This window comes from Trematomus bernacchii, unplaced genomic scaffold (genome assembly GCF_902827165.1).
Source record: "Trematomus bernacchii unplaced genomic scaffold, fTreBer1.1, whole genome shotgun sequence".
NCBI lineage: Eukaryota > Metazoa > Chordata > Actinopteri > Perciformes > Nototheniidae > Trematomus > Trematomus bernacchii.
The window spans coordinates 777,461-799,587 of NW_022987582.1; the positions used below are offsets into that span (position 1 = coordinate 777,461).

At 42.8% G+C, this 22,127-nt stretch overlaps 1 protein-coding gene across 3 annotated transcripts; it reads left to right on the forward strand.

Moving 5' to 3' along the window:
• The first annotated feature begins 325 nt into the window (after positions 1 to 325).
• On the forward strand, positions 326 to 22,085 carry si:dkey-40m6.8. 3 transcript variants are annotated; one of them, XM_034127737.1, is made up of 16 exons: positions 326 to 817; positions 3,161 to 3,309; positions 3,673 to 3,820; positions 5,596 to 5,669; positions 5,860 to 5,978; positions 7,277 to 7,364; positions 8,406 to 8,554; positions 8,790 to 8,874; positions 9,033 to 9,154; positions 9,591 to 9,740; positions 9,836 to 16,055; positions 16,169 to 16,332; positions 17,050 to 17,183; positions 17,919 to 18,253; positions 18,342 to 18,426; positions 20,655 to 22,085. In XM_034127737.1, the coding sequence occupies exons 1-16, from the start codon at positions 727 to 729 to the stop codon at positions 20,783 to 20,785; spliced, it is 8,244 nt and encodes a 2,747-aa protein (XP_033983628.1). In that variant the 5' UTR covers positions 326 to 726; the 3' UTR covers positions 20,786 to 22,085. The 3 variants fall into 3 exon arrangements, with proteins under 3 accessions (XP_033983628.1, XP_033983629.1, XP_033983630.1); XM_034127738.1 differs by having other exon boundaries at positions 7,280 to 7,364; XM_034127739.1 differs by having other exon boundaries at positions 3,161 to 3,294.
• The last annotated feature ends 42 nt before the right edge of the window (positions 22,086 to 22,127 follow it).

Genomic DNA, 22,127 nt, shown 5'->3' on the forward strand with positions numbered 1-22,127 from the left:
TTTTCTGGATTTAATGCAGTCTTATGTTTGTGCAATAGCAAATAAAAACAAAAAAAGAAAGAAGAGGTGCAGTCAATTGTATTATTAAAATCATTATTGTTATTATTTATGAGTAATAGACAAAGCAAGTGGCACCCCAAAGACCTCATATGAATACTGAAGTGATATTTAAAAGATAAAAAATTCAATATGCAATCAATAAAACCCCACTACATACACACACACACACACACACACACACACACAACATTGCCTCCCAGTGGGAATATTATCACAGATGTATTTTCTTCTCTGGGTATGGAGCTGGACCATGACAATGCGCGCCGTGTGTGTCTGACGTAGGCTGGCGGAGGAGAAAAACACAGACACCCCTCCACCACTGAAGCAAAGGGGGGAGAAAGACATGTTATATATACGCGTGTGTTTGTAACGGGTGGTTGTTTTCAGCAGAGATGCGCGGAGTAACGTGGACCGAGGATGCACAATAGAGCACCGTGTTTAATTGCGGATTAAAGCAGGGGGGAGGAGGCGAGAGAAGAAGAAAAGGAGGGGGGAGAGCACAACAAGGAAGGCAAGGAGACGCTTCTTTATTATTAGGAGAAAAGAGGGGGGGAGACACACAGACAGCGTGAGCCCGGAGACGGTACAGACCGTGGCGGGGGAGAGGAGGACACCGACAGCCGGCAGCGTCGCTCGGATGGTGTTGTTGCTCCGGACGCGGCGACGATGCGGCCACACTGCTGGGTGATGGTGGCGCTGGCGGGGACCATGTCGTACCTTAGCCCGGAGAGAGCCCTCGGAGCCCCGCAGAGGGAAGGTGAGCGGAGGAGAGAAGGAGGACAGGAGAAGGAGGAGGAGGAGGGGGATTGAAAACCTGTCAGGGATGCTGGAGAAAGGAGCAGAGAGGGGGGATGTAGTCAGTAATCAAAAGGCCTCTCTACTGGCTGTGTTATCAGTGAGACATAATGAGAATTATTATTGCAGTGTACGTGGCTGGCTTAATCAAAACAGGAGCGAGCCTGGTTTGGTGATGGGTAGGGTACCATATTTGCATGCAGGGATGAAAATATTAGGGGGGGGGGGGGGGGGGGGGGGGGTGTTTCGATGTCGGGCCTCACATCGATGCCATTTAAAAACAGCATATTCTGTATGAATAGCAGGCCAAAAACGTCGGTCAGTGCGATATATTTAGTCTATAAATAGCCTCTGCTTTGCACCGGAGATTATTTAGCCTATTACCTACTGTTGGCATGTTTATTTTCTCTATCTGAATATGCCTTCTTCCCCCCAAGATCAGGCAGTGTGTTGTGTTTGTGTAATGTGTGCAGTCATTGTGTTGTGGTGTATTGTTTTGATAAGAGCTCCTGGCACCGGGGCTGGTGGAAAAGGCCCCTTGTTAGGTTCCTATTTATATGCAGTGTCTGGACATCTGTCTAGGGAAAGATGAAAGAATAGCCCTGCACAGGAATTGTGCATCATCAGGATTGGAGCCATCACTTATGTTTGTGGTGCATGTTTATGGGGCCACACTACCCAAAGGGGTCTTTCAGTTTTCCTAGCCCCTGTTTTGCATGTACAATGATCACAAATTAGCTGTGGAATCCAGAGTATAACATTTATTTGAATTTGCATCAGATTTGATCATTGATGAGCCCACACTTTGGTACGAATGTGGTTTTATATTCTGGTCACATCTTTACTCACTGTTGCGCAGGATGTGTAAAACAAGTACAATCCTTTTATGTTGCAACTTTTCTGTGAACAAGAAAAAGACAAAAAAACAAGATAAAAGTGTTACTTGAAATGCGGCCCACAAATGTATCTTGGGGAAAAAACGCATCACTTGTGTTTTTAGTAGAATGCTGATCCTCTTGTTACAATATTTATTAAGTTGGTTAATTATTAATTATACTTTGACATTTATGTATGCAGTGTTTACAATATCCAGACCTTGTGAATGAATCTATTTTTGGATTTCTGTGAGTGACATGGAGAATGAATTTGGGATATTTTAAGACAGTGCAGTGACTTATAAAACATTAGCCAAGTCATACATTTCAAGAAAAGATTTCAAAATTGTAACCCCATGAATTATATATTCTTTTACCTAAAATAGGTTTTAATTTCACATGCGTATAGTTATTTTAGATAATATTAGTAATAGAGCTTTTTGTTTGGATAACAACAATTAAAAATACAAATTACAAATAAAGTAATTTATTGTAATATCAGTGAATACAGTTCTAAAAGTTTGTTCGGAGAGTACAGGGGTTCAAATGTCCTAATAACTGCCTTGCTAATATTATGTCATTTAATGTCTAAAATGCTGCTTTGTTTACACAGAAAAGATAGGCTGAGGTATGGTTTGAATATTAATGTTTATAATGTGTCCTTCCATGTGTTAAGCGTGAGTTGGACAGCTTCTGACTGTTTCAAGGTTACATTGTTCCTCTACTGATATAATGTTTGACGTATTTTGGCTACAGTATTAATATGGAAACTATAGACAATACCTGAAGGGTATTTAACCACCCTGCCCTGCCCCTTTTCTTTTCTACAGATGGTTCACTTCTCTCAATCAACCACGTTGAGGTACAAATATCAAAATGTCCCGATCCCTCCCTCTCTTACCTGAGTAGTAAACCTTCCTAATTTCAGTAATTTTCTTCCAGTTTCCAACCCTTCCCAATTAGCGCTCCTTTTTACCTAAATGACAACCAGCCACCCCTCCCTGCTTCTTAACTGTGTTTCCTGAGTGGAATGCCATTTCTGATATTTCCCTTTTCCCCCGTGCTTTTTTTCCTTACTGGAATGGTATATTATCCCACTTTCAAACTTTAACTCCAGTCTCTATTTTCTTTTACTGATGCAGACGATTCGTTTTTTATCCTCAACTTAGTTTGTTTTCCTGCTTTCTCCCTCCAAATCCCTAAAGCAAGCTGTCCATTGGGGTTCTCCACTGTTTCCCCAAACCTGCCACTAAGAAACGCTCCAATGGTTTCCCTCTTAACAAAACACCTGTGTACCAAGATTTTACACCTTTCTGATTCAGTGAATTCTCTCTTTCCTTCTCACTGACTCAGACCTAACAATCTGCCACCCATATATTTCTGTGTTAAATCCTTTCCTCTCTTGTATGTTCTTCCTTTCTCTCACTCAGTTTCTCAGACCAGGGCTGCCTCCCTCTCTCCTCCTCCCTACGTCGTCATCCTCATCTCTTGCTCGGGGCTCGTCTCTTTTGTCCTGCTGCTCCTGACCTGCCTGTGCTGTAAGAAAGGAGGAGTGGGGTTCAATGTAAGTCTTCAACATGTAAGAGATCTATTCACCCTTCTCTGCTTTCTTTTTTCACACACCTTTTATGCATGCTGGCATGTATTTTTCTTTCATTTAAGCTTGGCTTGATTAACTGAGGGAGGATTTGACATGGAAGTCAATATTTCCAACTTAATGAAGCAGAAATTGTCAATAATCATCCCAGTCTAATCTTAACTAAGCCTCCATCCTTTGAGCTGACAGTGTTGTTGAGCAGGCAGACAGGGTGTCATTAGTTCAGAGTGGCTGCTTTCTCATTGTCTGCCTCGCTCAATCCAGACATATTATCAAGTGACACTGCAGTTTATTTTATATTTTAACCAGTATTGTGATTTCCTTATGCTGCTGTGCCACCACCAGGAGTTTGACAATGCAGACGGAGAGGAGATCTCTGGAGGCTCCAGTCCCATCCAGGAGGACAGCCTGTCGTCATGTCCCTCCCTCCCTGAGGTCTACACCTTGCCGGTCAGAGACAAGCCCACCTGCCCCGCCCTGCAGGATGGAGCAGGTAACAACCTAAACAAAAACAACTCTCCTGTTTTCTGACTCTTATTTGAGCACACAAAACCCCAAAAATGAAGCTGGAGAAATATCCTGCACTGAACTCCCTCACGGTCTGTTGCCTGAATCACTGATGTGGATCCATTAAAGGTCTCAAACCGAGAGGGGAGTCCAGTTGCATTGGACTCCCCTCTGCAGTTCAATGGAGTGGAAACTCTGATCTGAGAAAATTCTGCACCAGTGCTCTGTGCAGGCCGGCCACGTTGGACATTTGGCCTCAGATAGGGATGGTGCGAGCTAGTCACGATATTCACCAGACCATTGATCATGGCCAAAATCAATTCACACTAAATTATCAAAATATATATTAAAAGAACAATTACACAAATTGAAATTGAACCTGATGAACTCCTAATAAAAGAAAGTCCATAAGGCCTCAAGAAAGAAAAGTAAATGGTTGAAGATGTGCTGATATCAGCATATGTGTTGACATCAGTGGTCACGTCTGGCCCACCCACAGCCAATCAGCGCGTCATAGCGATTTTGACGTTCCTGACAAGCGGCAAACTCTGGGGCAGAGCCGGGAAGCGCAGAAGGAAGTGCCACAAACTGCAGTTCATCTAGTGGCCGACATGGTATGGATGCAGAAAGGAGCCATTTCCATAGACCCCCATGTTAAAATGCCCAACTTTACAGCAGAAATAAACATGTTTCTAGCCTGGATCCAATAAAACTTATTCTGGATATAGTTAGATTCCACCTTCATGACAATGGAATAGGGAGTGCATTTTTTTACCGTGAAGTAAATTAGTAAGTAAAGTAAGTTTTGCCGTGAGTGAATGAAAGTCTTATTTCTTCTTGAGGTCTGCAGTGAAGCATGTACACATTTGCTGAATATGAAAACACTCTCAGCGTGTGCCCACTGTGCGACTGTCAAGGATAAACAACCTGTGGCCTCCGAGCCAGTCATGTGGATGTCAGTTTTACACACATTCTGAGGCCGCCGTGCCTATGTTTTTGTTTTCACTGCTAATTTATGCTTATGCTTATGTTTAATTAGTGCATTAAAAAATAAATAAAATCATTAATGAAGTTTCAGCTCAGACCCCACGCTTAATAAGTCTCCCCCTGGCCCACCTACATTTCTCCAGGCCCACCCACACAATAATCCCTGGCTACGCCACTGGTTGACATGACATAAATTATTTATATATCATAAATATGTATTTGGTGTATCGTGACGCCCCTATCAGCACACCTTATTAATTTTGTTGCAGCAATGTTTTTTTGTCATTCTGATACTTTGCTGTGTAGAATAATGTGTGCCCACGAGAAGCCATTTTTAATTATATTTGCTGAACGTTTATCTGTGCTGAACTAAATACAAGTCTCCCTCTTAGTATTACATCATGATTTTGTTATATCACACCACGTTTGGAAGCCTTTTGTGGTTCAATATACAAGTTACTTAAAAATGATGTGGAAACATCAGAATCAGAAACAGTTTTATAACCAAATAGGTTTATACATACAAGGAATTTGCTTTGGTATAAGTGGTGCATACAGAGACACAGAAACATGAAAACATTTTCTTCAGCCAAGTAGGAGACATCTTATTCCTGGTAGATATACTTTTCAGATGCATAGATTCTGGATTTTTCCTGAGTGTATCATCAGTTTTTAAAAGTGATCTTTTCTGCAGTTACAAAATGTACTTTCATATGAGAACATCAAACGCAGATTGTGACCCTGATCTTTTTTTATTCCTCGTCTATTTTACAGACTCCAAGTCGCAGTGCTTCAAAAGACACGCTTTAAACTATCTTCAGGAGATAGGAAATGGCTGGTTCGGAAAGGTGAGACAATCAACTCAATAATATTCCTACACCATTTAGTTTTCATGTAAAATATAACCCGGATCACAGATTTATTTTTCTGATCTGTTATATGTAATGACCAGATGAGGGGTGTAAACTAAAGGCTGTTGTTTTACTGCTGGTCCTCTCCTGAGCACTCTCCCGTGATATTACTCATTGATCTGTTCAGGTGATCCTGGCCGAGGTGCTGTGTGACTGCAGCTCCTCTCAGGCCGTGGTGAAGGAGCTGCGTGTCAGTGCCAGCCCTCTGGAGCAGAGGAAGTTCTTGGCAGAGTCCGAGCCGTACAGGTGAGAAACCATTTTGGACGCAAAACAATGTTACTTTGGCTTGACAACAATTACTGTCACAGTTCGTTATTGTGTTTGACAAGCAGTGTGATTAGAGTACAGTATTCAAATCAGGTCTGTAGGAAATCTGCACTACAGGAAAACGTATCTAAAATAAGTTAATATTAGCCATCAATAACAGAACCTACAGGTAAGGCGGTATGTGCATAGAGTGTTTTAAGTTGAGGAAAACGGCATTTTCAATCATTGACTGAAGGAGCAACATTGGGTCTGGCTTGGATCCAACCTGTTTACACTCTAAAAATATTGTTTTAATTTTGTATTGTGTACTTAGAGAGATACTGTTACTGCAGGTAGATGATAATAAAACACACACACACTAATACACAGAGGAAGCAGCAAGTTCTTTATGTTCTTTTTTCTCTATTGCTATCTCTAGGCAAATCCCACTACAAACATCACCACCATGCCTGCACACACACACTCACACACAAATATACACCCACAAAGAGTCATTTTCACACACATTCATATGCTGTTTATTTCGTGCTCTCACTCGCACAAACATTTCACTTTTCCTGTTATCTTTTCTGTGTCTGATGTAAACACACCTACATAACAACAAGCTAAACACACACTATCGATCAATCAATCAATCTATCCATCTATCTATCTATCTATCTATCTATCAATCTATCCATCTATCTATCTATCTATCTATCTATCTATCTATCTATCTATCTATCTATCTATCTATCTATCTATCTATCCATCCATCTATCTATCTATCTATCTATCCATCCATCTATCTATCTATCTATCAATCTATCTATCTATCTATCTATCTATCTATCTATCTATCTATCTATCTATCTATCTATCTATCTATCTATCTATCTATCTATCTATCTATCTATCTATCCATCTATCCATCTATCTATCTATCTATCTATCTATCTATCTATCTATCTATCTATCTATCTATCTATCTATCTATCTATCTATCTATCTATCTATCTATCTATCTATCTATCTATCTATCTATCTATCTATCTATCTATCTATCTATCTATCTATCTATCTATCTATCTATCCATCCATCCATCCATCCATCTATCTATCTATCTATCTATCTATCTATCTATCTATCTATCTATCTATCTATCTATCTATCTATCTATCTATCTATCTATCTATCTATCTATCTATCTATCTATCTATCTATCTATCTATCTATCTATCTATCTATCACTGTTTGTTTGTCTGTTCATCTATCTGGTTTCTCTTACTTCCTCGAGGAGCCTAAAACATCCGAACGTCCTTCAGTGTTTGGGGAAGTGCAGTGAGAGCATCCCCTTCCTCCTGGTTATGGAGTTCTGTCAGCTGGTGAGTACAAACTGCTGTTTAAATATCGAACAAAAGGGAAATTAAAACTAGCTTGGTGTGTACACAAAATAACATAAATACTTGTCAACAAGGCCTGTGACTAAAAACTAGCAACATTAGTGCAACCATTGTAATGTGTCTTTTAAAGATGAACTATTGCTTGTTTTTCTCATTTCGCTTCGTTTATCTACAATTTGTGCTCAAATAATCTTTCATTTTTCAGTGCGGTTGTTCAACTTGTATCTGAAAATTCTAAAAACAAACCGCTAATTGCTATACTGCTTTTATTACTGACGAGTGCTGTTTATTGACATGACAGCTGTTGAGTCTGTAGTTATACAGAGTGGTGTAAGAGTTGCATTAAATGTATGGGTTGTTTTCAACTGGTCTTAACTTCATTTACCCCTTGATTAAGTGGTTTTAATGTCATTGTAAGCATCTCATTTGCTGCAGGAATGATAAATGATTATGTTATAAATGTTCCGGTATCACTTGAATCAGCTTTACATCAATACGTCAGCTTGTTTTCCTTCCCTCATCGGGCTTACTCCCTGACTGATTAAGGAAACCATATGAGTAGACTCTCCGGCCAAACAAAGACACACACAGATCAATTATATCAACACAGTGAGAGAAGCCAAACAACGCTGAGGGCCTCGTAGACTGCTATTATCATGTTGGATAATGTCTCCTATTGTCTATTTATTGCGGTTATTTTCAATCTTTTTTTTATAGTCCTCATTATATTTATTTATTCTTTATGTTCATAGCCCTCTCTTAAGCTCACAAGATTAATACCATGGCTGCCACCTTATTACCAATACCCTGCTGCTTTTAGCCTCTCTGATGGAAAACACCCTAAAAAGGGATGGATTTACTGCAGAAGTCCTAAATATTCTCTGTTCTCTGAATCATCTCTGTTTTACAAGAAGGACACAAGCACTTAGTGTGCACAATGTTGTCCAAACTGGCATTACCTTACCTTGTACTTAAGCATGCATGCAATTGACTGCTGGCATTACTGTTGTGATGTTCAATTAGGGCGACCTGAAGAGGTACCTGAGGGCCCAGCGCAAGTCAGATGGGATGACTCCTGACCTGCCGACTCGGGACCTCTTGACTCTTCAGAGAATGGCTTTTGAGATCACCTCCGGTCTGCTGCATCTCCATGAAAACAATTACATCCACAGGTCAGTCATGACTTCACCTCTGCGCATAATCAGGGATCTAATCTTTAAACAAGATTGTATCTCTAAAAATATATATCATGACATTAAAAAGAAGGTAATTTGCTTTTTTTATGAACTCTTTTAATAATCTAATGTTTGTCTTGGCGTGTGCTGGAACTTGTCTTTTTGGTTTACTAAGATTTGATATTGTTGTTTAATGTGGCTGATTGATGGAGGTTGTGCTTACTTTCTGCAGCGACCTGGCTTTAAGAAACTGCCTGCTGAACTCTGACCTCACTGTCAGGATAGGTGACTACGGCCTTTCACACAACCATTACAAGGTACGTTTGATTTGATCTGCAAAATGTACCCTTACATAAGTTCCCGGTGGATCCATGTAGGATATTAGATTGTTTTCCATTCTAACATGTGTAAATTCGTCATTCAGATAATGACAGTGCATTTATCAAAATAATTCTTGTTGTATGACATTGTGAAGGAGGACTATTACCTAACTCCTGACAAGTTATGGATCCCGCTGCGCTGGATTTCTCCTGAGCTGCTGGAGGAGTACAGAGGATCTCTCATCGTTACTGACCAAACCAAGGCCAGCAATATGTGGTATGTACATTTGTATAGATTTCTATGTATTCATCTAGAGCGGTCACATCTGATTATATAGTGCAAGCCAGGTAGGATATGGATATTTCATGTGGGTAATTTATGATCGTATCCATCTATTTGGTGTCTGGTTGTAAGAAGCCACTTAAATCAAGTAAACTGTCAAGAGAAAAAATGGTGTCCTTCGATTACAGATAATATTTATTATCTTATTTCCTTCTCAAACAAGTTTTCCCTTTAATAATATCATGACAAAACTCGTATAACAAACAGAATATCTTCTTACATGTTTTTATTTATTTATTGTGCCTCAGTCCTGTTTTCTTTTGAGTCAGAGCTCTGTGTAAAACAAAGCGTTCCTTTAAAAGCATTACATAACAAATCGGTCTGTGAAGATCTGTGTCTCACCATCTCTACATTTTATTTTCCCCTGCAGGTCCTTGGGGGTGGTTATATGGGAGCTGTTTGAGTTTGGCTCTCAGCCCCACAGACACCTGAGTGACGAAGAGGTGCTGACCTTCGTCATTAGGGAGAGACAGATCACCCTGGCTCAGCCCAGACTCAAACTCTCCCATGCCGACTACTGGTCAGTACTTATCCACTGAGTGGAGTTTGCAGAAATGATGATTATGTTAATGGAGGTGATTATGCTCTAATTCTGTTTGTCTCTCCTGTCCTCAGGTATGAGATCATGCAGTCCTGCTGGCTACCTCCATCCCAACGCCCTTCTATAGCAGAGATCTTCCTCCTCCTCTCCTCCCTCCTGGCAGCAGAGCGAGGAATAGCAAGGGATAGTGTTGGGGAAGAAGATGAAGAGGATGAGGAGTATGAGGAGGGCGGTAGAAGGCGAGGGGAGAGCGATGAGTCGTTTGAAAGACGCTGGGACTTACTCCGACCGCCGGCTTTCCAGATTGCAGCAAACGAGCGGCAACGGGAGAGAGAGTACGGCAGGGAGGACAGAGACAACTCCTACCCCCTGCTGGACCCTGTGGGGAACTGTATCAACGCGTCCTCGACTGAACTGGACGACATCCTGACAGTCACCGAAACCAGCAAAGGCTTGAACTTTGAGTATTTCTGGGAGAAGGCTCATGCCAGACAAGGCTACAAACCTCTCCCTCCTCCCCAGCCAATCCCAAGTGTGAACAATAACCACAGGCAATCTCTGGACACTCCCACCGTCGTCCCGGTGATAAGCGCCCGCAGCCCCTCCCTCGCCAGCGAGTACTACATCAGATTAGAGGAGCACACTCCCCAGGACAAGTCACCACCTCTTAAAGGGAAGTCTTTCCGCTCTGACTCGATCTGCCTCGGAGACATGGAGTTGATGGAGATCCGCAGTGGAATGCTGGGAAAAGAGCGAGTCCCTTATTTCTCGTCTGACAAGTGTGGGAAGGGTATCCAGACGGTGAGATCGAGCGAGGTTCATCTCCATGTGCCCAACACAGGGCTGGCTGAGTTCAGAGACACTTCGAGCAGAGTGACTGACTTCTCAGTAGTCGATTTAGGAGACGATGATGAGGAGGAGGACAGGAGAAGGAGTAGTGATCCGGATAAAATAGCCCCGGTCCTTCCTCCCAAGCCTCGCTCTATGTCCATGTCGTCAGCCAACCATCTCTACTCGCGCCCCCTCCCCGCTCCTCCACTCGGTTACAGAGGACTGCCTCACTACACCATCGGGGGGAAAATCGAAACAGACCCCCATCACATCACTACCTTTAATCACCTGGGCCTCCATAGGGCCCGACAGACACTACCCCCATCCCCGTCGCTATCCCCCTCCCTTCCCCCATCCAGCCATCCGATCTACCCCCAACCTCCTCAAATGTGTCCCCCACCCCTCCCTCCCCACTCCAAACCACAAAGAGGTTGTCCCAGCTACAACACAGCGGAGACTTATTCCAGATACAGTAGGCCGCAGATGCAGAGTTCGAACAGAGACCCGCTATCCTGTGACTTGTCTGACAGAGAGGGTGGCAGCAGGCATTTAGCATCCTTGCACAACTCCAAGGACAGTTCCCATTCTCGTGCAAAAGACTTTGACTCCCCCATTCGCAGAGAAAACCCGTTTCGCCCAATTTACCGTAATTTACCCCGCCCTCATCCTGACAGACAGTCTTCATCAAGTCCTACCTACTCAGACGAGGATGACTCTCCTTTTACGTCCCCAGAGAGAAGCGGTGGGAACTCTGTCCCTCACTCCAGCCTCTCTGAAGATGCAGACCCTTCCGCTGGAGACTTCTTCTCCAGGGGAATGAAAAGGACTCAGTCCCGACTTGACACCATCCTGCCGGCCATCTGGAGGGAAGATGCTGAACTCCTTTCTGAACGTGTGGCCGCTGCCAAGAAATCCCCCATGCATCTGTTTCTGACGGAGATCTCGAGTGTGACAGAGTCCACTGAGTCCAAGTCTGAGCCTCCATGCGAGGGAAAGAAGGAGGAGAAAAGAGATGGAGAGACGTGGGGGAACTTTGTTTTGCCCAACAGAGGGATGCGGCGCTCCCAGTCGCTGATCACAGAGCTGGGGTCAGCAGGACAGTCATGGGGGTCAGAGAAACGCAACCACAGCTCGGGAAATGAGGAGGACCTAACAGTCACTAGCGAATCAGTTCAGAGGGATCTCTTCCTCACAGAGATTGACACAGGCATGGACACGGATCCAGAGGGAGGATCTCAACCCGATGCAGTCAAATACCTCTATCCTTCAGGATCCAGGTTGCGGCCCTATGTCTGTGCGCCTGGCCTGCCCACGTACACCGAGGCTGAGGAAGCGTACTCTAAAGGAATACGGAGATCCCGCTCCCTCCTCTCTGAGATCACTATCGGGAAGCAGGAGTCTGACCTGCAGCAGGAGCCTGCCAAGACAGAGATGACCAGGGAGGAGTTCCTGAAGGAGATCCAATCAGCAGAGACCTTCCTGACGGAAATCATATCCAGACAAAACGCTGCCACAAACAAAAAGGAGACCGATTCATCTTACTCCCCTACTCCACTCTCTCCTGAATACGAGTCCATTTGCATTGACCCAGGCTCCGCTCAGACCATCAGGTTTCAGTCGGAGAGCTCCATACGAGCATCCAACAAAGGAAAAGAGGAAACACCAACTGAGGCCATCTATGCTCAAGTGACCAAGAGGGCTAAAAAGAGTGAGATAAAGGTTTCTATGAAACCGGAGATCCCAGTCCTTCATATAGGATCAAATAAACAACCTCTTACATCGGACAGCGAAGGAAGCGATGCTGATCACTGCCAATCTGGTGAGTTTGTGTTTTCAGAAATCATGCCCAAAAATGGCCTCCTGCACAACCAAACACATGCAAGTCAGAATGAGGAGGAGACTTTAGATGGCCCCGCTTTACCTGCCAGAGGAGAGCAAACAGCAGAATCCAACACTGTGACACAGCAGGAGAATGAACCGCTAGAAACAGATACTCAAAGAGAAGATGTTATAGGGAATGGAGGGTTAATGAGAGCAGACAGGGCAAGCAGCCCTGAGAGAGACGATCAGACGACATGTGATGTTGACAAAGAAAAGTACCACACTGATAACATTTCTGCAGTGGATTCTGAAAATATCACTGCAGCAGATCTGGAGAATTTTGGTTCTCAGATTCATGATGAGGCAAAGAGAGAAAACAATGACACTGGGCAGGAAAAACCTTGTCACATTTCCCAAGAGGAAGCCGCTCCTGCTATCACTCCAACTACTCCAGATTGGGACCCCTCCTCTGACGTCTCACTCTTGACCCCCACAGACTCGGTCCTGTCTCCTATGACTTCAAACTCAGCCGACTGTCTCACACCCAGTGACTCATGGACGAGCAGCGGAGGAGGAGTGGGAAGTGGCGGGTGGCGAGCTCTGGGAAATGAAACACCCCATCGAGACTCTGCATATTTCTCAGACAGCGACTGGGAGGGGGACGGGATGACCAGGAGGAGCAGTGACGGACTCATGGCCTCCAGGCCGAGCAGCAGTCGAGCAGCAGACAGGGGAACACTGACTGGGATCGAGGAGAAAACTGAGGAGGAGGGGGAGAATGGAGAAAAGAGCCCCTTAAGAAATAGTAAAAAGTCGTCGGATAAGAAAAGTGAAAGTGGAACAACTATTGAGATGTGTGAGGAAAGTATAACTTTATATCAACATGCTACAGAGAATTCCGTCCCTAATTTAGATGATGACGAAGATTCTCTGAACAAAGGGCTTGAGTCAACACAGAGAGATGACTCTGGCATTTTCCAAAACGAGAGCAAAGAGTCATCACTGCTGTGTGATGATCAGCAGGCCAAGGACTGTGTTGACTTAATTGATAAGTTATTCACAAAATTAGATGATGAGCCACTGAAAGGGCTTCCTCACAGCAGTGGGTATCCGATAGACAACGACTACACAGATGGCGTCATCGCTCAGATAACAGATTGCAAATACCAGGATGCTGCAGAGAACAAATTTAATCTGCAATCCAAGAGCCTCGCTGAGAAAAATGTTTTGATCGAGGCTATATCTGGCAGTCTGTCAAAGGATTGTCAAAGTATAACAGAGACTGATATTGATATTTCTGCAATGAACTCTCTCAAATGTGGAAATGACGCTGTGCAATCTGCAACACCATCTCAAGATGACAACAGAGAGTCAAGGTTATCCACCATGTACGGCATTCAAAGCAGTGACCCCACACTCGGAGATCCAGTGGCGTCAGTAGTCGAGCCAAGCGATGACGGGAAGTCTGTCTTTGATAAAGAGAGTGGTCTGATTAGTCCTTCTTGGGCCGAGGAGGGTGATGAAGAGTCAGAAGGAGGTGAAGAGAGGCCGGGGCTGGACCACAACGAGCTGGGCCTGAGAAACCTGCAATGCTCAGAAGGCAGCGAGGTAAAGAAGGTCACGACGGAGACGAAGACGGAGACGGAGGCGGAGGCGGAGACGGAGACGGAGACGGAGACGGAGACGGAGACGGAGACGGAGACGGAGACGGAGACGGAGAAACAGCTGGCTGCCGCAGAGCTGAGTAACGCCATGAAGGAAAAGTCCCCCTTGAGAGGGGCAGTGAGTCGGGTGGACTCTGCTAACAGTGTGGATAATAACTCCTGCGAGGGCCTGGATGTGAAGACTAAAGAGTTATGGAGCGCCCTGGAGGAGGATGAAGAACTAACAGGATCTGGTGTCGTTAGGGGGGAGTTTGACTGCCATCGTTTTTTACAGTCAAGTGATTTACGGTTGTGGCCTGATGAAAATGACCAGTGGGCCTCACCAGAGAGGAGGAGCCAAGATGTTGAACTCAGGTCTGAATTTTTCTCTGGGTTCAGTAATAAAGCCTGGGAGGTGGCGGAAAGGCTCGTTGTGGGCCAGGAGTTTTGGGAGGCTGAAGAAAACGATGAACTTGCAGGAAGTGAAACTCATCCTGCCATCTTGGCGGGCAGTGAAGAAACCAGGAACGAGGAAACACAAGGACTTGTGGGTAATCTTGCCCTGAAGGAAAGGTGGGACTCTGCAGACAGTGATGATCAACAGTTGGAAGAAGTGGTAGAGATACAACAGGTAGAGATACAACAGGAGGAAAATATTGAGAATGTAATATTAATTGTCAGTCTCAACAAAGACCTGGAAAGAGAAACCTCAGATATTGAAGTAGAGAATAAAGAAATCCCAGAGCAGGAGTCCTCAGAGAAGGACGAGAGTACGATTTTGTGTACAGACACCGAAGGTCTGCAGGACTCCACAGAGACGGAAGAAAATCAAAATTTTAACAGATGTCCTCAGAATCTCCAAAAACACGAAGAGACATCAGCCAAGCAAATTGATGAAACCATCTCGAACCCAGAGAACTGCTTCAGTCAAACTTTAGAAAGCTCAAGTATAATTATTTGCATCACCGAAGCTCCTCATGAGAACCTTTCCCACCTGGAAAATGTTGAATCAGGCGCAGAATCAGAGGAGGAAACAAGACCATGGCATGCTAAGGAACACGTAGAAGAGAGAGTAAGCATTATGAATGAAGAAGAGGATTACAGAGACTTGCCCCCTCCACCCAATCCCATCTATTGTCCTGATGACCTTGATATGCAGGAGGACATAGATCCACAGGTCGACAATTTCAGCTCAGTAGATTTCCCTAGTCCTCCACCAAGCATAGACCTTGATGTGCAAGATGATAAATTGGAGAGTTTAGACGACTCTTTTCCTAGCCCACCGCCATCTGTTATCGAGGCAGAGGAGTTTATTAGTCACATTAATCTAGAAGACTTTATTGCTAGTACTGAGACAGAGTCGTATATTTCCCCAACTCACAGCGCAGACGTGTCAGAGCCACCTTTGCAAGAATCACCACCTGCTACAACTCAGAGTAAAGGGATCTCAGCCAACCTGAACCTCCCCACTGTGCATATAACCCTGGCCGATGAGAGCGACCTCACACCCAACACAGAACTACAGGATGAACCGAATCATCTGTTCCAGGAAACTTCATCTGCCACGCCATCTTCACCCCAGGTTCCCCTCAACAATCTCCCAGAATTACTGATTTCAGAGTGGAAAGATTTGGATGAGGAGCCCCTGGAGGATTTTGAAAAACTGGAACAACTGTGCTGCATTTCTGGGGACGAAGAGGACTCTCTGGGCGACCTTTTTCTGGGGAACCTGGAGATCCTGGAGTCTCTGAAGAAGACACCTGAGCAGAAGGGCAGCAGTGTTGGTGAAAGTGATGAAGGTGAGAAGACAGGTGGCTCCTCTACTCCTGAGGGGGATTTGAATGATGAGTCTGATACTCTGGTAGAGTCAACACCACAGCTGATCCTGGATTCTCAAGAGAAGAAGAACGACGGCCAGAGATCACAGAGTGAAACATCTGATGTCAAAGACCATGGCTCTCTCTCTAAGATGACAACAAAAAATGGCCTCATGATGCAGGTGAGCATGTTTTTTTGTCTTTTTTCTTTCTGTTTTGTTTGATGTAAGAGCATTCTCTATATTAGCTTTCTAAGTGTATTCACACCTCTTCATTGTTTTGTTTTGTCGTTCAGGTGTGTGAGGAAAGGCTGCAGTTCTCCCTCAGTGAAAATGTGAAAACAAACGTGCTCTGGGGGTCGACTGTCAAAGACACGGTGATGATCAGACCCTGGAGCGAACAAATCGCAGAGAACAGCAGTGAGCTGGTCACTGTGACGGAGCAAAACGAGGATGAAAGGTATGAAGAAGGCTGGATTAGGAAATCTGCGTTTGTCTTAAAGGAAACCTATCATGTTTTTTTTGCATGATAGGTCCCCTTTAAATGCTCGATTGACCCTAAACCATGAAAAACAAAACAAAAACACAACACAAATGTTCTACCTTTAGTGGTATCTTATGGAGGCCATTAAAAGTGTTTTTTATTCACAAAACACTATCGTCATTGCGGCTCAGCAGTATTCAGACATAGAGAACATTTTGTTTTTTATTTTCTCAGTTTTTAAGATATATTTCTTCACCTTCACCACAGTATAGCTGAGATGAATGGATTTTCATTTCCAGTGCTCAGACTATTAAACATTTATATATTTAGAAAAATCATCTCTTTTCAGAAACAGTTTCTCCCTTACTTTTCAACAGCACACAATGTGACAAGAAAGTAGTAGTAAGTAGAACGTTTTGCAGAAAGTAGTTCCAAAGAAAACTGTTGACAGTAACATCTGCGGGTTACAGGGATACCATCAACCTATTCATCTAGTTGTGAGCACCATGAATGAAATACAAATGAGATGAAAGTGATGAATCCTTGAATAATCTAAATAAAACTCTGCATGACCAGATACCACAAGGGTTAGACAACAAAAACTACGATATGATTATATTTTGTTGAAAAACCCCATTGATATTCCTGTTTTAATTCATGTTTGTTTGTGATTTGTTGTTGTTGTTGTTGTAGCCAAGAGGAGCAGGAAAGTTCCCCGAGCTTTCAGCCGCACACGGAGTCTGAAGAAACTAATGCTGAGCCGCTCACTGTGATTGAACATCCTGAGGTCACAACCCCTCAGCCGACTGCGAACCAGGCAATGAAAGGTACCTTCAGGTTGCACGGAAATATATTCATGGTTGACATCATTAAATACAAATTGGCATATTTCGATAGCCATACACAGTTGCTATAGAGTATCCATGTGGTTACTATTCAAAATAGCAGAAATAGCAGAGGGGGAAACAACTGGAGTAAATGTGAAAAACAAAATCCAGTTTATCCTGTGTTTTTGATAGTTGCTAGGCTCAGAGACAACAGGAAAGTGGTCCAGTTGTCCAGCAATAAAATGCCAGGGTGGGAAACGTTATTGGTTTCCACTTAAAGTAAACTTCTTCAGTCTCAAGAAGAAAAGGTAGGATAAATGAGGGGAAAAAGTGAATGTCAACAGCAGTCAATAACTAGCATATCTTTGCATGTAAAGGTTCTGCAAATGTCATCCAAATCTTTGAACCGGTCCTAGTATGCACATTTTCAGAGTTTATATTTGTATTTCGTGCCTCTGCTGTGACATGATTACATTCTTTAAAGTTCAAAAAGTGTTTTATTTTTCTCATACTAGCTGTGCTTCAGCACCTCTGTTCACCCTCTGTCTGAAACCAGACCCCAGGCTCTGTAGTGATTGGTCAAACACTCAGAGATGTCCGGCCTCTTAGCCTATCACGTAGAATGTGTTGGAAAACCCCAAAAACATAATAATAGGGCCCCTTTAAAGAATTTGTTGTAACACTCTTGTCGGGTATCTCATGTCTAACGTCTCTTCCCTACATTCATTTTCACAGCTAAACTTGCTCGTCTGTCCCTCGCCCTCCCTCCTCTCGCTCTGACTCTGCCCCTCACCCCCACTGGAAAAGGAGGGTTTGGGGACGGTGCGATTGGAAATCGAATTGTGAGACGGAGAGGTCTGTCCTCAGGAAGCGACCCTGACGATGAGGAGGAGGACGAGCAGGAGGACGAGAGCTCCCGGAGGGTGATAGTCGTCACAGAAACAGATGTGGACAAACGCGTCGGGCTCAGGAGTTTACTGAAATCACCGAAGGAGCCGATGGACAGAGAGAAGGACAGAGGAAGAAACGTGTCCTTTTTTGATGATGTCACAATCTATCTTTTTGATCAGGTACTTCCCTTTCCTAAATAGTTGATTAACAGGAGATAGTTTGTGATTCAATAAAAGGAGTCCTGACTTTTCTGTTTCCTTACAACAGGAAACTCCAACCTATGAGTTGGGCAGTTCAGCGCCCACAAGTCCAGCCCCTGTGACGGTCAAAAACAGCAAGTTGGATTTGCGTGGTAAGATCAAAAATATTTACAACGTCTAAGAGTCTCACATTACTGATTAGACTCAATGAGGAAGTGACATTTTTTTCATGGTTCTAGGAATACCTCTGTCAATCAGTCCACCACTTTCAGACTCTAAAATTTCAACCAAAATTCACAATCCCAAAAAAAACAATCATACTGGCTTGGTGATTCCATCACCACCAGGAGGTTAGCATTTATGAAAAAAAAATTCTCAGGATAATAATAATAATACGTTGTATTTGTCATCCGCTTTTACTGGGGCTCAAAGACCCTTTACAAAAATAGAAAAATAAAATCAAGCCCACAAAACAACATTTAACACTAGGACATTAATCACACATTAAAAACTGTCAAAAATGTGAGATGTTATCAGTGTTTTAAAGATTAGGGAGGTTTGTGCCGTCTCTGATGTGTTTTGGAATGAGTTCCAGAGGGAGGGGGCAGCGATGGAGAAGGCCCTGTCTCTAGGTTTGGTGCTTGATCCATGGAGTAATGAACAAGACATTGGCGCCTGATAAGCGAAGGCAGGGGGAAGGGCTGAGGTAGGAGAGAGGCCTGGTTGTTGAGTGCTTTGTGTGTTAGGAGAAGGATTTTTAAGTGTATTTGTTGAAGGACAGGAAGCCAGTACAGGTTTTTGAGGACGGTGACGATGATGTATTGAAGTTTATTGAGAATGTTGGATGATGAGCCAAAAATGCTGTTACAGTAGTCCTCTCTCGAAGTGATGAATGTGTGGATGAGGGTTTCTGCAGCAGAGAAGGAGAATGATGGGCGGAGGGGGCAATGTTTTTGACGTGGAAGAAGGCCAAAGGATGTCAATTCAATACCTCTGCTGTAGGTTGTGTTTGTGCTAAGTACGATGTTTAATATAATGAACCTGCTTAAGATCAGCAAGATAGCATTGTCAGTGTGTATACGTGAGCATTCAGGTCAAAGCACAGCAATGTCATGAGGGTCATCCCTGTGTTCACAGGCAGATTGGTATGGGCTGTTTTTACAGTTCAAATTGCAAAGAAAGGAAGGACGCCATCAGTGTCTAAAGTCAGTCTTGTCTGCCAATTTGAGAGCGTAGGTTTTAAGAAGTTTAACATCAGTAGGCTTTAATCTGTAGGTGGATGATTTAAGCATATTGCCCAGGTAAAACATACCTTGAACATTTGACCCTAATGGAAAAACAGCAAAACACTCAGCAAGACATTGCTGAGTAAATAACCTATATGAAAGGTCTTGTTAATGTTTCATATTAAAGGATATTTAGACGGGGAACATCACAGAACCACTATGATGCTTTGGACTCTTGTTATCAGACTCAAGAGATAAAGCGCCTGACATATTTTCCCTTCTACACATGTACTATCACTATGTCCCCAACTTGAGCCGGAGAATGACGTAATACAATCTGACAGCCACTAACTCACTCCCACCCACCGAAATGGAAAACCCTCATTTCAACCTCCTCCTCTCCAAACATGCAGCCAGAATTAATCTTCTATAATTTTCCCCTCGGCTCTGTGACATGTGGAACTGAGCGGCGACATAAATCCTGCGCTCAACAATGCAAGGCTAAGCTGTGTTCCCCAACACGTCTTCATTTGCTCCCTCGACTTCCTCTCGCTATCTCGTACACTGATCACCTCATTTCAGAGAGTAATGAAGGTTTGGGCTCACAGTGTCCTTTGGGCTGTGCACATATAAAGGAAAGCAGAAACTCCAAAATTAGATGCTTTCATGATCTTTTGTTGAGACTTGAAACGGAAAGAGGACGCTGTGTTCAGTTTGAGCTATTTTTAACTAGAATCTGTCCAGCATTGCTTTAGTGTGATTTTATTATAGATCATTAGATTATGTTCTGGTTTTATAGTAATATCTTACTCTATTTGTATTAAATACCCTGCCATAAACGGATGGTGTACCTGAACTTCAGTATGTTAATTCTGATGTATTTTATTTTATTGAAATGTCACCTGGGTATGCTGTACATCTGTAATCTGAAGGAAAACAATCAAACAAAAATAATTATGCATTGTATTTTTTTGGCAACATGAAATGCTAATGAATAAATACAAACACATCACATTCCTACTATTTACTGAACTGTACTATTTTGTTAAAATACGTGAGGAGTCTGGTAGCAGCATTTTGAAATAGGAGTACAATTCAACACATGCATCGCAGGAACTTGTGACTGAGATTAATTTTGTTCCTCTTTCCATCAGGAAACATCAAGAGCAAAGAATCAAAAAGGAAGGAGGATCTATCAATCAAACCAAGGTCGTCTGTGGGGTCAAAACAAGTATCATCGTCGCGCTTCACTGTCAGCCCTGCCAACGACCCCCACCTCGCGTGATGTTACGTGTCGTCGTGGGAACCTTTAGAGCTGAACCCTCTCGGACTGGCCAGCAAATTAACCCCAACAACCAGCCATTCACCCAGAGGCTATTTTTTTATTGAAGAGGCAACGAAAGATTGAAGCTCCTGTTCTCAAAGCTGGACACATTCCAGGTTTTACCAGCGACAGGATTTTGTATGACAGGGCTTGTTGTGCTCCTGCCTGCCACTATTTACAGAGTTTTATTCTTTAAGTCTTTGGAAAAGGCAGCATATGCTAGGAGAAGAGGAGCTTGGAGCTTTGTAAAATCTGAAACAGATTTGACAGCTATGCAGTGGGAGTCTTGCTGTGTACCAGCTTACCTTCTGTCTTTCTTCTTCATTCTGTGGTATTATTCCCCAGATGTGCGGGGAACGCACTTTCTTTAGTCATTCATTCGTCTAGGTAAACGCTTGAATTCCAGTCCTCTCTTTATTAAAGACGTTTTTCATTGCAGTCAGTCAGATGTTCTTGTAGGCAGCAGTTTGGAGCAGAAATCGCTTGACTCCTGTATTTGACAACACTCATTTGCATTTGTACAAATATCATAATACAAGTGAATACAACATAATTTTAGAGCTGTTTACTTTTAGATGTATTCTTAGACTGCACGTAAAATGAAACAAGCTATGCTTCTTTTATACTTTAAGTTCCAAAAAGATTTGTTGTTAATTTATATTAAATATATTATATTGTTTTATTTATTATTTATTTAAAGCCAGTTTTCATGCAATATTTGATTGATTTGATTATTTATTAATTGTATTTATTTGGTTATTTGATTTACTGCAATTAACATATTAACTTTGCTCTGATTTGTTTGGGACAGAATGCATCTAGGTTATATCTTCTCTAAGATCTTCATAACAAATAAATCAAAAATATTTTCCCAAACGTCTTAATTGCTAAAAAAAATAAGTATTTTGTATAATTTTACTTGTTAATATATGCCAATCTGTAAGAAAATATGTCCTGTAATGTGTCATTATTTTTCGAATGTCTATGAATTTTTAGCTGTCTTGTCATTATTTTACCTTGTTTAAAGACCGCTATCGTAGCTTAGCATGAAAAATTGAAGCCTTTCATCAGTAAATAATTCCATTTGTTTGTGTATCTGTTAATTTACCCCATTTTCTACTAATAACAGTCCATCATGCAGTCGAGGTCCAACTAGTCCATTTGTTTAGTCTGTTTAAATGTTGGTTAAAAACCTGTATTGTTTAAACAATTGTTTTCGAGGGATAATGTATAAACAAGGGGAAATAAAAACTACAAAATGTGAACCTCTTAATGAACTGTTTCATGGCAATAATTCGTATGT

Bases quoted from the DNA above. Each gene is read 5' to 3' on its own strand.
- si:dkey-40m6.8 (XM_034127737.1), top strand. From the start codon at position 727: ATGCGGCCACACTGCTGGGTGATGGTGGCGCTGGCGGGGACCATGTCG. The intron at 3,310-3,672 runs GTAAGAGATCTA...TGCCACCACCAG, and splicing joins TCAATGTAAGTCTTCAACAT to GAGTTTGACAATGCAGACGG. The intron at 9,741-9,835 runs GTCAGTACTTAT...TCCTGTCCTCAG, and splicing joins CTCTCCCATGCCGACTACTG to GTATGAGATCATGCAGTCCT.